We start from the raw sequence: 16,580 nt of genomic DNA on the forward strand, positions 1-16,580 counted from the left end.
GAACACCAGGGAAAGTCTGAAAGTGAAATAACTTGACCAAGGACTTCTGTGTAGGCTGGTCGACAATTTTAGGCATAATGTCTCAAAAGTCCCAGTTACAAGATTTCTTGTCTTCATCAGGACAGATATAAACATTAGTTTCACCATTAGAAAAAGACTTTGGCAAGTTATATTAGGTCATGGACAAACTGATTTAACTTGCTAAAGGAACATATCTTGAGATATCGTCAAAGATCATGTTTTGTACCGAGAGTAAATGACAGTGAGTACTTCAAATAGTTGTATCAACATTTCCAACATTTTATTTCTTCAGTATAGAATCTGGTTTGATACATTACATCCACAAATACATTAACCATGGATTATATAATTTGGAATGGATTATATAATTTGGAATTCACGACAGGAGAACCAGGAGGTAGCTTTTAAATTCTCCTGTATTTGAAAATGGCTTCCTTGATATTTCAAAAGTAGTATAGTTAATCCATTTTTGGATATTCTGAAGAATGCTGAATCTTCAAATCCACAAACTAACTTGGAGAAAAGAAAACTGATGAATGGGTGAATGTGGACAATGATGTTGCCACATTTTAGCTGATGAGCAATCTAGGTTGTTTACAGTCCTGAACAGCTCATCATAAAACGAGACTCAGAGGTGGAGTTTTTTGTTTATTCAAAGTCATTAAAGATGTGTAAAATGTGGAAATTATGCTCTCAGTCATCTCAAATAAAGGGCAGGACCTACCTAGATTACACTTGAAGGCAACTTTATAATACAATTTTGGTCTTTGCATTTACATATTACATGTACACAGACAATATTTAACAATGATTCATGTAGTAATGGATATATCTGAAAACAAATCTGAGACAAACAATAAGTCTCATGACTGAACACAGGTTTCACAGGAAACAATGACGGTAACATTGTCAGCACCATGTTACCTTGTCTGATGATATTTATCTAGTTGAAGCTGAAGTTCTATAACTGACCTGGGATGCTGCTCAGCAGGAAAAGATTTTGCTTCTTTTATAGAACTTTGGCGTTGTTACCCTTCACTGCCAATAATAACTACAGCTGATCTGTGTTTAAACCAGCGTGAACATTCCTCTTCCTCAACTTGCGTGGAGCCTTTTGAAATTAGTCAGCTGGGTTGAGGATGAGCCTGAATCTGGGTCTTGTGCCTATGGAACATCACTTTATAAGATAGTATTACTGATAGTGCTGCTCTGTAGTGATTACAGATCTGCAGGTCCGGGAGGGGGGGGGGAGTGTAAAAAGAACACATGGAGACATTATGAGTATAGAATGGAAGTATGTCAGATATTTTCTGTCAAAAAAAGTGGCTCAGTACTGTATATTGAGTTTGTTCTGTATAAGGTGGAAGGAAATTGACTAGAAGATATTCCTTATCTGCAAATGACTTTGTGTGAGCTGTTCCTGCGAATTACTGGTGGTGAAAGTCTTACTGTTGGCCCTAGGGGCGCTTAGATCTGGACTGGCTGTTTAAATAGACTGTAAACGGGTGAAATCCATATACAGTAGATTCCTGACAGACACATGGGTGTGTGCAGACAAGCATAGATGGGTCATTCCATTTTAATTGAACAACTGTCCAACTAAGTTTTTGCGTCGCAGGTTTTGATTTTGTTGAAATTCGGCATGTGAATTTCATGTACTTATTTGCCATTACAGCTACATGGCTTAGCTCCAGCTTGTTAGAAAGCTCAAAAAGAGGTACTTTTTTCATTGCATTCTTCCTGAGCTTTCCAGTGAGCCATGTATTTGTAATAGTAGATAGTGACAGCTCACAGGAAAACTCTGAATTACCAGTTTTTTGCTACCCAGAGTGTAGAAAAAGTGCTATATTATTTATTTATTTATTTTAAATAAAAATATTGTGTAGAAATATATGTGTAATTCACTTGCCAAATTTGACAAAATTAAAAATGATTAGGCAAAGGCCATTTGTTGAATTAAAATGGGAAGACTGGGATACAAAACTAAACTTGGTAAACAAATGGTAAACAAAAGTCTGTGCAGACCAGGACTACAAATTTAAGATGAATTTTACCACAATTTTTGTTAGGTATTAACATTGCTGTTAATTCTGTCAATTACATCAAATTCATACATACTATAGCGAACATAATTCAGAGATATTTCATTTTACACTTTTAAGTGTAAAAATATTGTGGTATTGTTTTGACAGGAGATGACTATGGAAGCATAAACCCTAAATTCCTGATAATCACTTGTTTGCACCACTGGCACTAAAGCTATGACTGTGCACACTGCCACCTAGTGGTGAAGTGATTACTTTTATGTGACGAGGGATAGCATTTGGCAACCAAACAACTGAACGACATAATTATTGCTATTTGCACGGCGTATCGGGAAGCTTACTTGTTGACATTCATGTCAAGGATGCTTTTCACTGGCATGCTCTTTGGCCCAGGGGAGGGGCGGAATATTCCCCTCTCCTTTGTGGTTGATACGTCTTTTGGTCTTCTGGTGATGTATGGGTCTGCAGAGTGCAAGGGATAGGCGCCAAAAGTGCCAGCTTTCATGCCTGCCATCTAAAATAAGACAAAAATGGTGGAGTGTAGAGTTGAGTTTTTAAGATGAACCACAGGAATAACGTTCTTACCGCTAACGCCACTGTACATGATCACTCTCACCTTTTTGCTCGGTGAGCTTGGCTTGAACGGAACCGTAAAGTTCTTCTTTATATCTGTTGTTTTTACAGGGGGTAACGGTGCATCAAGCTTATAAGGATTTCTCTCAAAATACTCTTTTGGATGAAGATTTAAGCGGAAGACCCCCCCTTTCACCAGGGCTCTGTTTGCTACAATTTCTTTCTAGAAAAAAAAGAAACATTTTCCAGGACCTAGCAATGATCAAGGTAGAGAGAGCATCAGAACATAGAGGTTTATTAATATTTCTGGGCAGATATTCAGGACTTACCTTTAACATTTCCCTTGGTCTGTCATAGGGGTCTGCAGAATGGGATTCAAATCTGGACAGAGTTACATTTGGATATCTAAAGAAAATTAAAAATCCGTTTTCCAAAACATGCCAATAACAAATGTATTAAGATAAAAGCAAAAGGTGCACTTTTATTATAGATATTAAACTCAGTATTTCAGACGTACCCATATCCACTTCCCTTTTTTGCTGGGTTTGTTAAAATATTCTTCCCGGGTGATTTGTAGGGCTTTTTGGGAATTTGCAGTGCACTCACGGCGGTGATTGGTCCACTCAGTGTCCCGTAGTAACTGCCAACCCCCGAACTAAAACACAATGAGTCTCTTATGTGCAAATAATGTACTTCTGTATTACAAAAAGTAAAACTTAATAATTTAATATAACTTTAATAAAACGTCATAATAACTTTAATAAAATTATAAATTTTGAATATACAGTACTATGCAAAGGTCTTAGGTAACCAAAGAAGATTATTATGTAATGCATTGTTACACACCGTGTCGGGCTATTACATAATGCGGCATTAATACATAATGTGTTGTTATATTCCCCCATGCTGCTTAGGATAGGCCCCAGGGCCGCCCGTGATCCTGACCAAGGTAAATGATTGGAGGATGAATGCTACTGGTGTGGTGATGGGCATATCCTGCCATTTGCAGTAAGCTGCAGTTCACACTTGACATGAAGTATTTAAAATTCCTCTCTGGTTTATGATGCAATATATAATCATTACCAAAGCTGCCATTCAATGGCAGAGCTTTACATTCAATACTTGTCAGATTCCATGTCTTATCTGATACTATACTATTAAAAACTTAGGTGTCCAGTTCGTTTTAAATTGCTTTATATAACACATGTGTTACATGAAGGAGGGGTATTCCCTGTGAGCAAGGAAGCAAGCATTTCAATATGTACCAGCCGGTAATCGCATTGACTGGAGGAAAGTGAAAAACCTGACCCAAGTGCATCAAATTCAACTTGTCATCTCTCTGTCTGGAAATGTCACATTTTTTTCCAAGAAAATAAAGGGCATTTCTTACTCTTTTTCCAACTTATATGTTGTTTATAATTTTTCAAAAAAACAACACACTAAAATTATTCATCGAAATCTAAAATTTTTTTCAGTGTTCGAAAAAACAGCACTGGTCAGTTTCCTCCTCAGCTTTCACATAGAAGCCCGCAAAAAACACTAAACATGAAAATATAACTTGAAAAATGTTTTTCAGGTGGATTGTTATGAAGTCTCATAATCAATAGTGAAAACCCTCCATGGAAATCAAAGTACTTATCAGGTAAGAGTTCTACCCTAAGAGACATACCTCAAAAACCACTAAAAAGAATGACTTGAACTTCTTGCGTGTTTATTTGGTATCAAAACATTCTGACTTATTAAGCCTGGGCCAATTTCCAGTTGTTACCTCCTGGTACGTAATTTAAACGGAAAACAGCAGAATATGATCTTACAGTCTCTTTTCTCCACTGCTGGGGAGAAAAGCCTTTCCTAAATTGCGCTTTGCCTGTTGCATCCTGTACTGTCTGCGGAGCTTCAGCGGGTCACTGAAGGCCTCCCCCTCGAAAACTCTCCCAAACTGACTGTCAAAGTAGCCAACTTGAAGTCCGCACTTCTTCTTTGGTATCCCAGCCAGCATTTGTTTATTCCTTTGGGCAGACTCGTTGAAAGGTCCTTTAAAAACAAAGCTGATTAATTAATGCGACCACCAACAAAGAATAAAGCCATGTCATATTGCTGCATTTGTCCGACCGTGGATGGTTACATTACTTTAAGTGTCTTTAATATACAGCTGAACTTACTGTAACTAACAGGGACGTATTTGTCCCCTATGCTTATGTAGCTCATCTCTTCAAAGAGGCCAACTCTCTCCATGTCAGACTTCCCCTCCTGAGTCATGTTTGGAAATAGACCAGCTGATAATATTCTGAGGGAACAACAACAGCAGCTACACACACGACGTAAACTTAATCTTTGACAGTTTAATTTCTTGTAACCAATTTATAAACCTTTCCAGGTACTTAAAAAAGACCAACAATTTATGCAAATCGTATTTTTTTTAAATATTAAGGAAATATACTATTGAAATATTTGAATACACTGATGGGTTTTTTTTTCTCTAGTCTACATCAATGTCGAACAAATTTTTAAAATATATATTTCATTTAGCGATGTACCTCAGAGAGTTCGCCATATTGTTAAGTACTCTAAATAGAAATTACATTACGGATTATACTTACCAAATGTTGTATTAATTTCTTAGGTGCTGGAACATGCACACGCATGTAAGTTCCTTTAAAGTATGTGTACAGCTTGTTACCTTGGAGTCCGCAGGGATCCTTACTGTATTATTGGCGAAAGTGGTAGGACATAGCATTTAGGTGCGCTTTTATTACGAATATTTATCTGCATTTTTAGTGACATTTCTGAAAACGGTAATAATTTTTTTTGATAAGGTATATTATTAGTATGAATGGTTGTGGTCTAGTCTCAGAGATGGTAACTTTATAACTAGAGTAACTAGCGCCACGGCTGCATGCCGGAGAATGTAGTCTTTCGGGTGGCGGCTTTGTAGGAATTCCGCTCCTCGACACCCAGTAACCAAGCGACCAGGGCCCGGTTCCGCGAAACCTTCTTAACGCCGCTTTGTTCGTAAGTCCTGTGTTATAAGGTAGGACTTACGAACAACGTAGCGTTAAGAAGGTTTTGAGAAACCGGACCCAGGTAAATTGGAAATAGAGATAACCTAGCATTAAATAATAATTCATCTTATGTTAATAAATTGATAACCTTAACACAGTTAGCTGTACACCTTCTGTTGTAACCACAGCGCATCAGATCTAGAGACATTTAAAGCATTATTTAAAAATGACGTTTCATGGAATTCAGTACTTATTCATCAGCTTAATGCTGATTACTCTGTTTCCATCAGTGCTCTATGAAAAATTACACCCATTAGCTTGTAAAACAATAATTTAACTGACAATAACTTAATTGTTTTGTGTACGAGTTCATCAGTCTGTCGCAGACTAATATGGAGGAATTCTGGTCTCTCTCACCACACCATCTCTGTGGGGATGATCTCTGGATTTCAACTTTCTTTGATTCTTTTCTTTTTTGCTGTTCAGATATACACTACATGGACAAACGTATTGGGACACCTGGCCATTGCAAATACAGGAACATTTATAACTTCCAATTCTAAATCCATAGGCATCAGTATGGAGTCGGTCCCCCCTTTGCAGCTGTAACAGCTGCCGCTCTCCTGGGAAGGCTTTCCATAAGATTTTGGAGTGTGTCCAAAGGTCAGGGGTCTGTACAGGTCAGTCAAGTTCTTCCACACCAAACTCATAAAACCATGTCTTTATGGACCTTGCTTGCAGTCATGCTGTGAGTTTGGTGTGGAAGAACTTGACTGGCCCACACAGAGCCCCGACCTCAGCCCCATCAAACACCTTTGGGATGAACTATAATGGAGACTGTGAGCCAGGCCTTCACATCCAATATCAGTGCCTGACCTCATAAATGCTCTTCTGTATGATTGGGCAAAAATTCCCACAGACACTCTAAAAAATTATGGAAAGTCTTCCCAGAAGAGTGGCAGCTGTTATAGCTGAAAACAGGGGACCAACTTTATATTGATGCCTAAGTCCTGAATCACAAAGCAGGATTTTTTACGTGGCTGGATAACTTGTCGGATTTAAGGTTGTCTGGGCTAAATGCAAGTGAATGAAGATAAAGTCTGTTTAAACTGGGGTACCTTAAATCCGGCAAGTTAGCCTGCTAAGCAAAAAACCCTGCTTCCTGATACAGGCCCTGGATCCGTTGGTTGCAAAACAAGCCCAAAACATCACCCATCAACCTCTTGACTGCTGGTATCATTCTCTAGATCTCTAGCCTAGCTGTTCCTTTTCAGCTTCAATCGGAGTTTGAGCATAAGTAGTTCATGATCTGTTTCACAAGCTTCTCTAGGTCACGTCTTGCTATTTAAATTAAGCTCTTCAATCACTTGGCACTGAGATTGTGGTCTGTCGGATTTCTGTGAGCCCCATTTGGTGATGGCAATATGTAAAGACAATGCTTTGTATGGGCAATGAAGAGGGGGTTGGATGAGGAGAAGATGATGAAATACACAATAAAATTTGCAGACCAGGGGGGGGTTTCCTCAGCAATAAAGTTAGCCAGCCATGGGGGGTGGGATCATGCGGTCCAGAGTCAATTCAGATGTGCTTTTAGTCCGTAAGTCTGCCAGTTGGTGACTGATCTAGATCCAGCCTTTAAGATTCAAAGATTTAGAAACACTAGGTTTATTTACACATTTCACATACGCTTTTCAATACAGCAAGTAAAATAAAAAATATTTTCAACAGACATTTGTCAAAATACTTGAATACACCTTTCCCCTTTTTGCGGAGTGTGCTTTTACACATCACTGTTCCTGTTTGGTGACCAAAATTCTTAGTTTTGACTGGTAAATATGTATTTATTTTTCCATACATGCCTATGCACGTTTTTTTACATTTCTAACAGCTCAGGAGCTATTTTGGATAATTTAATAATTCAGCCATTGTTACACTCGAGAGTCCAAATAATGCTGCCTTTTCAATTTATGCTAATCTTCACACAGCAGTATTTGGATAAGGATGTTAATTCTCCCATAAATAAGAGTGAACAAGAATTATATGGTTTTGCTATTTATTGCTTATAAATGTATAACTTAAATAAAAAAATCCTATATCAACAATAAAATAGGTCACAATTTAACATTAAGTATTGCACAGTAAAGCTTTCTTTTAATGGTCACAATAAACAAGGTGAGACCCCATTCAGGGGTTTGTTTACACTTCATTACAGTACAACACTCATCATTTCACAACTATTCACAATAGATAAAGTATATCCAGCAAAAGCAAAACCGGTTCTGGCTGACAGCACTGGATAGTGGCAGTTAAGCCAGTTCTTCAATATCTTACCAGTGGATTGGGGGCGTGGGGGGGAGGGGGGGGGTGGAGAAACAACTGTAAACGGAAAAACTCTGGTGCACCAAAACGCCACCCCTTTGTTTCAGGGTACTGAATAAACAAGTTCAGACGACGCCCCGAAGGATAATGGAAGCTCATCACTTTTTCCTGTTCGCAAAGAGCCCAAGTCGCTGTATCGGTCTTGCTGAGTGTCTCATTCAGATTGTGCAAACGGTCAGATCTGGCTCAACTCTTCCTTCAGCTCAGGACACAGTTCTTTCACGATGATTTCCAACAGGACCTAAAACAGTAAATTTCCACAGTTAATATGTTCATATCACTATTCCGCACTGACAAAACTTTCAGCGATATCCTGTATTTAGGTGTAAATATATAAAAAGACAAGATGTGACCACCAGGTGGCAGAGTTACACAAGAATACAACCAATCAAACGGTAAATATTTACCTTATAATTATGACATAATTTGTACAACAAACACTAAATTAATACTTACCTTCATTTAAAAAACTCCAAATTCATTAACCAAGGTAGTTAAATGCATTTAACCCATTAGCAAACACTTCATTTGGTGTAACAAAATCTGAAAAATGCTATCCATTCAAGCAACAGCTCAGAATGGTTATTAATTAAAGGTAAATGTATGAGAACAAATCCTAGCATATACTGTGTAACCAGGAGCAGAATTAAGAAAAACCACTCTGCAAAACATTCTTAGTCCAGATTCACAAATACATGTATGCTCACAGGAATATGAAGTACACTTTGCAGGTATGATGGGAAAAGCAATTTTCATACAAGTACGGAATCTGTAATTATCTGAATTTAAAAGGCAGAAAATGGAACTCACATAGAGAAGATGCTTGTTGGCTTTGGTCTCCTGAAGAGCATTGAAGATTTTGATGATCCCATACCTGGCATTCTGTTGTCCAACCAGGCTTTGAAGTGCATCTTGTAATGAGAGTTTGTTACAATGTTAATAATATTCCCACCCCTGACTGAATTAAGTCATGGAAAATGCAAGTAGACGACATAAGGAAGGTCAAGATGTACCTGGGATGTTTTCCAGCAGTTTCTGCTGGGCTCTCTCTTTGGTTGCCCTTCGCTCTGAGTCTGACCGGGCTTTGCTATGGGGAGCCAGCTTCCCATTGGGCCAGAAGGCATCCCGGAAAATAGTGATGTAATACACAAGCATCTGCTCACTGAATATCCAACTGACAGTGTCTCGAATCTGCCTGTGAAAAATAACAGGGCTTTGAGGTTTAAGAAACCAACATATGACCATACAGACGCTCCCCGGGTTACACCAGGTTTAAGTTCTGATAAACCTATCATAAGGTAAAAATATCGCAAGGCTAAAATGCATTTTAATACACCGAACCTAACAAACATCATAGCCTAGCCTACCATAAACATGCTTACAACATTTACATTAACCTACAGTCAGGCAAAATCATTATTATGAAATAGGCTTTGTGTTAAAGTGTTGAATATCTCATGTAATTTATTGAATAATGTACTGAAAATGAAAAACAGAATGGACTTTAACCAATAAATATAGTTCTATGTCAATTTATTCTGTCCAAGTGGCCCATTATTAAGGGTAAAACAGCAATCATCCTATTGTATCTGTTTTCTACATTAAATCACTGCTGCTGCTGCTGGTCTACCTGGTAACTGATTGACAAAACAGTATAATTCCTCAACTTTTGTTTACTCATCCCCCTACACAAACAGTGTAACATAATAAAGGTGACACTTTCCAAGTCCATAATTAAACTGCCATTGATTATTCTGGCAGGTCCTGAAAGGGATTTTACCATAGTGCTGAGATTAAGACCCCTATTCAATTGATAAATATCACCGGACTTTTAATGGCCAGAGTGAGTCACGGTTTTTAAAGGGCATTAAATGACTCAAATGGTAACATGCCATTTAATTTGTTCTTCGCAAAACAACTAACAAAAGACGACGGATTTTCCTGCCGAAAACAACCTTCCTAAAATGTGATACACTGGTCAAATCTCAGTTTCCATTTCTGTCAGTAATCTGGGCAAAATGCTAGCCGTCATCTTCTCGTCAAATGACTGTAATACGAAATGACAGCTACTCTCCGTTACCAAACCGAAGTGTATCCAGCACAGGGGGGCAGCAGGGAGAGAGCATGTGACAGTGTGACAACTGGCTGCACAGCACTGCTCAAACCGTGACATTGCCGATCACGTCATTACTTGTTTGCTGGTGATACAGGATGTTCACCCTTTCCATCGAGGTTATTGCTGACATCCAGTTACTCCTTTATTTTTTGTGTGCTAACATTTAGTATGGTGCAGAAAAAATAAAAATGGCAGACACGATGTTCAGTAGGTTGTTGTGAGGAGCCTCAGTTTAAATAAGGTCTCAGAAAGCACTTGCCTTTAGTTAGAGAACACTAGTAGAATAAGTTACTCATTAACATTACCTATATCTCATCTTCTTCTTGTACACATTATAGACAACGTTTTCATCTAAACAATGCTTACTTGTTTATCGTCCGTCCAAAGGTCACTTGGACTAGTGCAATTAGTGTCTTCCGGACCCATTTAAACACTGCAATATAAAGAGACACAGAGTTAAACTTTAGCTACTGCACTGCTAAAAGTCTACAGATATTCTACAATAGAAAATAATTAAGTTGATAAAAATGGTAAAGAATATTCTTGTTACCCTTTGAGAAGGATACGAGTGTGAGATGACATCAAACAGACCCATTTTATACAGAAACTTGGGAACAAATGAAAGAAACATTGCTGTACTTTGTTCCCTTTCCAGTGATACACACATACACAGACTTGGGAGAGAGAAATACAAAATCCACAGAAAAATGACAGAGCTAATTTGGCTGGGAAAAGGGGAAATGAGATCAAACTCCTATGGTGGACCAAGGACACGAGTAATCAAACAATGCGACTGCAGGAATCAGAACTGAATACTACTGCCTGGGTCACGCTGAGGTCAAACAAACAGAATACAAAGTTATATCAACACAGAATTAGGGACAAGCGAAGTTGGATAACCTCAACAACCCGACTTTCCCTCCTGAGATGGCTGGCATCCCCTCATGTTAAATAAACATACATTAGAGTAAATCAGTGGCAATTCAATGGTTCAAATATATACATGGCTATAATATACATTGAAGTGCAAAAGTCTTAGGCAGTCAAAAGCAATGTTTAAAGCTATTTATCTGTGTAGTAAGTGCACATTGGCTCAGAACAAAAATTTAATATTAGAACATTTGCAAAATTAAGAGTAATGCAATAAAGACTAGTACAATTTCTTCTGTTTTACAAAAAGTTACTGATATATAGATCTATGTCATGGTTAGATGAACACTGCTTCGGTCCCCAAACCTCTCCTCAGGGGCACCCCAACCATTCCAAGTATCTATTAAATTTCAACATCACCTCACTTAAGTAATTACTTTTAAAAAGTCAACGAGACATTGACTAGCTCTACAACAAGTGTTTGAGTCAAAAGCTGCATGGGTGTATTGCATGGTTACGGGAAATACCGGGGTGATTTTAGCAGAGGTTTTGATATGGTTAAGCGTTGACAGGCATCATATCATAGGTGGTTTAACACAAACATAAAGATGATTTGAACATCATTATTTCCAAAGCAGCAACAGGCACTAGCCACAAGGGGCGCTGTACGCTACTATCTGAGTGGGTTAGGCATCTTTGGTTTTCCTGGGGAAGGAACTGAGATGGGTGGTGAAGTTGGCACCAGCAAATTAGGATTAGCATGATGGCCTGATAAAAATTACATCTTATTTCCAACTTTCTGCATCTTCTTCAGTTTCTCAGGATGAGTATTAAAAGGTGCACGGGGAAATCCCAGCTTACAACCTCATACCAGCTGGAGTATAGTCCAAAACCTTAAAATTATCTTCTCATCTAACATTATCTTCTCAGATCTATGGAAGGAGGAAGTTGTTTTTGGACCAAAACCAAGCTTCAGTTACACTAGCAGAAAATTAACAAATACGATACCAGCAATTTCAGTCCACTATTTTCTGTACAACTGGATTAACAACCACATGACCTGCTGTGTTTTTTTTTTTGCTGAATTTTTCTTCCACTGTGTTTTACAGACTAATAAAAAAGTGTGGCAAGTAAATGAATTTTCAATTAAAAAAAAAATATATATATTATAATTAGGGCTGTCAAAATTAACGGGTTAACGCAGATTAATCCTTCATCATGATTAATCTGATAAAAATTTTTAACGCAATTAACCCATCTGCAGCGCAGAATGATTCAAAATCACTGAAATGTCTCTGTCAACCCATTTGGGGCAGTTTTGGTGCGTTCCATTTCCCCTCGGAACTTGTATTCCGAGTCGGATTGCGGATTTTTGAAGCCGGAAGTGACTACATACGCTCCCGTTTCTCGTACATCCGAGAAATATCTCGGAGCAGCACAGAGGATCCCGACTCCCGAGTTCAGAATCCAAGATGGCAGCGCCCTTTATCAACAGAAGGGAAAGTTGTAGTCTTATACTGTTTAAGCACTACTTCTCATTTGTGGCTCATTAAATCGGTCGCACACGCTATACCGTCCAACTTATCTGTGGATGTGTTGCTATGGAGTTTTATATGTAAAGCACCGCGCGTAATGTGTTATCAACTGATATTGCTAACAATGGCAATTAACCGGGCTAGAATTGGACTTCATGATTAGTTGGATTATTTGTCTGATTTACGGTAGTTTGTGCTAATTGTAAGCGAACGAAGATAAAGAGCATTTAAACTGAGGTACCTTAAATCCGACAAGTTGTCCGGCTAAGCAAAAAATCTTGCTTTTTGATATGGGTCCATGGTATTGAACTTCTGTGGCAGATGGAATGCATCCGACTCATGTTCAAGATGTTCAATAAACATGTTAAGTGCATATATATTCCCTTTTTTCTTGAGTCTGTTTGATCATGCAAAATTAAATGTGATTCATATACATTAAAAATGAATGATATTTAATCATGATTAATCAAAATTAATCCACAGGAACCCTGTGATTAATCTGATTAAAAGTTTTAATCATTTGACAGCACTAATTATAATATAATTTATAATATTAAGATCCATCCATCCATCCATTGTCCAACCCGCTTATCCTACTGGGTCACAGGGTAATATTAAGATACAGATGCCAAAAGTTCAACACTGTACTGCCTGAGACAGTTGTAGATATACAGGCTAGTGACCTTGTCCAGGATAAGCAACTGAGAGATGGGTGGTTGGATGAATTGCTCTTTGACTTTCTGTAATCAGAACAATGATATTACTAAATGTTTAGTAATGGGAGCTGTTATAGTTTTTAACAGATGTGACATCTACTGCAAATGGCTAATGATTAATTCAAGCAAAGACATCTCCAGTGAGGTTCCAAGGTCAGTACTGTCAAACTTCTCCTCACCAGTTATCACTATTATGTATCATTTTAAAATGTGTTTGCTGGTGCAGATCACATATTTCTCCATAAAAAAAAGCTTTTTCTACATCATTTACCTTTTGCAGGCACCACAGATTATTGGGAAAACTGAGAGGTACAAACGAGAATGGGCTTTTAAAATTCCACAGGATAGGAATGCTGTTCTGACAAATATCAGACTCACAGTATAAAACTGAACACATGTTAAATGGATGGACACAGATGTCAGAAATATTTTCAGTGCCAAATCATTTGACTCTCCATTAAGCACAAAACACAAATGGGAAAATTCCTTCTCATCATATTCACAGGGCAATGTTACCTTCAGAAAAGAAAGCTCTGGTTTTTGTCAAGCTTTCCCTCAAACCTGGTACAACATTGAATAATACAGACAAAAGTGATGAACTCAATAGCATTTTAACTACCTGATCAGTTATAATCTGCCTGATATTAGGTGTGGCTCATCAGACACCAGGTACGTTAGAAAACCTGCAGGATCCCAGCACTCCAGGATCAGGGTTGCCTACCTACCCCCAGCCTAAGATCTCTAGAAGCATTTGTTAGATTTGATGCCCTTTATTTTTCTTAGAATATTTTCTGGAAAAGCTTTCCCTCAGAGGCCCCTTAGCTCATGGGAGTGGACTTACTGCCGCGGAGTTCAAAGATCTCGCCAACGAGCATAAAGAAGGGCTCCGCCAAAGCGTCCTTTTTCCCGTCAAGCTCATCCCCGTAGTCCGACAGGTCGCTGTCGTCGTCTGTCTCCTCCTGTGTGGAACGCAGAGCAAGCCATAAATTGTCCAACCCGCTGCACCATGACATGCCCAACTTTATTTACACAGACTTCAAAGCACTATTACCATGTTCTCACCCTGAAATAATGGAGATTGTAGAGGCTAACACTGAGGAACTAAGGGTGCTTTTCCACCGCACCAAGCACAGTACTTTTGGTACGGTACTTTCGGTACTTTTGCTTTTCCAGTGACTTCCGGTCGAGTACCAGTACCAAAAGTTCCAGTACCAAAAGTGCCAAACCAGCTGGGGTACTTGTATGGTACTTCGATACTTTGGGGTGGGACTTATAGATTTCTCTCGACTGGTTATGCGAACAGCCTGTTGCTGAAACAACACAAACACCACCTTGAAAACAGAAAATAATGATCAACGAAAAAAATGTGATTTGGTCGTAAGAACATATACAATAAAAAGATCCAGATGGCATGACAAGAATTAAAAGGTATTTTGTTGAATATACTAATACAGCACGCATATAATGTGCTGTCTTACCTATGTGATTTTGTTATATATATAGCAATGTGTTTTTTTTGTAATAAATATTAGGGTATTTAAATAAACAAAAAAGGATCATAGAGTTCATAAATCTCTCACAATCCCGTGTTCGAGTGATTTAAACGTCAAGGATGAAAATGATTATGACCGTCTCGTAGAACGTATGCAGCGCTCATGCAAAAGCAGCGGCAGCAAACTTTAAATTGATAAGAATCTATAAAAATGAATAACTAAAATTGCAAAGCTTGCCAAGTTTTTTTCCTATGACCAAATAACAGAGTAAGAATATTTTAGTGAAAATTTAACCCCCACGCTATAATGTCCGTACAGAATTGAAAGTAAGAAAAAGCCTTATTTTAATATAGCTGATTAGCGATGTAAGGATTGGATGTGCATAACATGCAATGTCCTACTACAGCCATTTCTCAAATTCAGTACAAAATACCCTGCCTTGGTTGTGATTTCATTCGGCGCCGGTACCAGATTTTACGGCAGTGGAAACCCAACACCTTGGAGCACCATACTTTCCATACTTTTTCAAAGTACCAAAAGTTCGGTACATGGTGCGGTTATTTTGACGGTGTGGAGACCATTTTTCAGGTCCTCACAAAGATCTGTGAATGCAATCAATAAACTAAAAACGCCCAAAGTCTTGTATTTTGTTTGGTTACTTATGATATCATTACAAACCTGTGTGTTTGTGTGGGTGCGTGCATGTGTGAGCACGCCCTGTGATCTCCTAGTACTCACCTCCTGATGGGAGAAGAAGTCTCCAGGCAGCTTCTCCAGGAAGGAGGCCAAAGAGAAGGAGGGCTTCTTCTGGATGTCAATGACCTTGAGGTGCTCTGGGGAGGGGCTAAGGAAGGCATAGAGGGCCTCGCTCTGGCACATGCGCTCGTCGCTCAGCATTTTCTGCTCAGGAGGAAAGCAGGACAGACAGTGGGTGGGTGGGTGGTCCCCGTCACAGGTCAACACGAGTCACACAGCTGCAGCACCTCGAATTACCCCAAGGAATAACATCAAAGCAAACATGTGGCTTTCCAAAATGATGTTTTCTACCTTAGTAAAGATGTGAATTTGTTAGGAAAAAATGAACTGCTGGGCATTCCCTTCACAGGAAAAAGTCAGGGCAGTGATTGCCTGTACTATGAAATTCGCAGACATTTGCAGGCTGGCAATAGTTCTTGACTGATTGGACATAAAGTGAGAGATACTGACTATGACAAACTGACTATGAGGACAGTGTTCAAACATCATATTGTATCACAGGCAGTCCCCAGGTGAGGACCTAAGTTTGTCTTTAACTTGAATTTGTAGGTAAATTGGAAAAATACACACTACCTGTAAGAAAGGGTTAAGCTGGCTCTTGGACTTGTCCAGGAACTTCTGGTCCACAGATTTAAATGGCAGTTTGCTTAGAGAGGGCAGCTGGATTTTCTTCAGTGATGGGAAACACTGCACATAGAGATTGGCGGCGGACAGCAAAAACAATCAGGCCGGGATCGCCGGTGCTGTCGCGGAGACCACAATACACCAACAGTGATAAATTATGGCTCTTTCCATCCAGACAATGTCACGCTATCAGCATTTCAACGCCGTCCTCGGCGGTTTTGGAATGACCCACGTGTGCCGTGACCTGATGCTCTGCACATCAGGAAGCCCGCAGTGGCCACGGCGGCCGTACCTCCAGCAGCTTCCTGTGCAGCACCTGGAATTCGCTCAGCTTCCTGGTCACCGTCCAGCGGCTGTTGACCGAGTCGGCGCTGCTGCCGTCCTGCAGGCTCACTGACACTGTGTAGCACGGCATCTGCTCCCCGTTCTCCTCCACGGCCTATTGGGCAG

General features: G+C 39.2%; 2 protein-coding genes across 3 annotated transcripts in view; both read right to left on the reverse strand.

Moving 5' to 3' along the window:
• Nucleotides 1-279: 279 nt before the first annotated feature.
• cfap96 (cilia and flagella associated protein 96) lies at nt 280-5,492 on the reverse strand. Its single transcript, XM_023814704.2, has 8 exons — nt 5,240-5,492; nt 4,802-4,926; nt 4,454-4,673; nt 3,157-3,294; nt 2,969-3,044; nt 2,683-2,862; nt 2,408-2,580; nt 280-1,247 (listed from the first exon to the last, which is right to left on the reverse strand). The coding sequence occupies exons 2-8, from the start codon at nt 4,896-4,898 to the stop codon at nt 1,214-1,216; spliced, it is 918 nt and encodes a 305-aa protein (XP_023670472.1). The 5' UTR covers nt 4,899-4,926; nt 5,240-5,492; the 3' UTR covers nt 280-1,213.
• Nucleotides 5,493-7,290: 1,798 nt separating this feature from the next.
• snx25 (sorting nexin 25) overlaps nt 7,291-16,580 on the reverse strand; it is a 31,597-nt gene continuing 22,307 nt past the window's right edge. For both annotated transcript variants that reach the window (XM_023814738.2, XM_023814736.2), the window contains 8 exons: nt 16,423-16,569; nt 16,080-16,193; nt 15,489-15,650; nt 14,099-14,216; nt 10,503-10,569; nt 9,034-9,215; nt 8,831-8,931; nt 7,291-8,261 (listed from right to left, as the gene is read on the reverse strand). In XM_023814738.2, coding sequence (XP_023670506.1) covers nt 8,196-8,261; nt 8,831-8,931; nt 9,034-9,215; nt 10,503-10,569; nt 14,099-14,216; nt 15,489-15,650; nt 16,080-16,193; nt 16,423-16,569 — 957 coding nt within the window. In that variant the 3' untranslated portion in view covers nt 7,291-8,195. The remainder of the gene's footprint in view (nt 8,262-8,830; nt 8,932-9,033; nt 9,216-10,502; nt 10,570-14,098; nt 14,217-15,488; nt 15,651-16,079; nt 16,194-16,422; nt 16,570-16,580) is intronic.

This window comes from Paramormyrops kingsleyae, chromosome 12, assembly GCF_048594095.1.
Source record: "Paramormyrops kingsleyae isolate MSU_618 chromosome 12, PKINGS_0.4, whole genome shotgun sequence".
Taxonomy (NCBI): domain Eukaryota; kingdom Metazoa; phylum Chordata; class Actinopteri; order Osteoglossiformes; family Mormyridae; genus Paramormyrops; species Paramormyrops kingsleyae.

Excerpts from the sequence above, each read along its gene's own strand:
- cfap96 (XM_023814704.2), bottom strand. The coding sequence starts at position 4,898 with ATGACTCAGGAGGGGAAGTCTGACATGGAGAGAGTTGGCCTCTTTGAA. Across the intron at positions 3,045-3,156 it reads AAAAAGGGAAGTGGATATGG|ATATCCAAATGTAACTCTGT; the intron begins GTACGTCTGAAA and ends AATTTTCTTTAG. Across the intron at positions 2,581-2,682 it reads CAAGCTCACCGAGCAAAAAG|ATGGCAGGCATGAAAGCTGG; the intron begins GTGAGAGTGATC and ends GTCTTATTTTAG.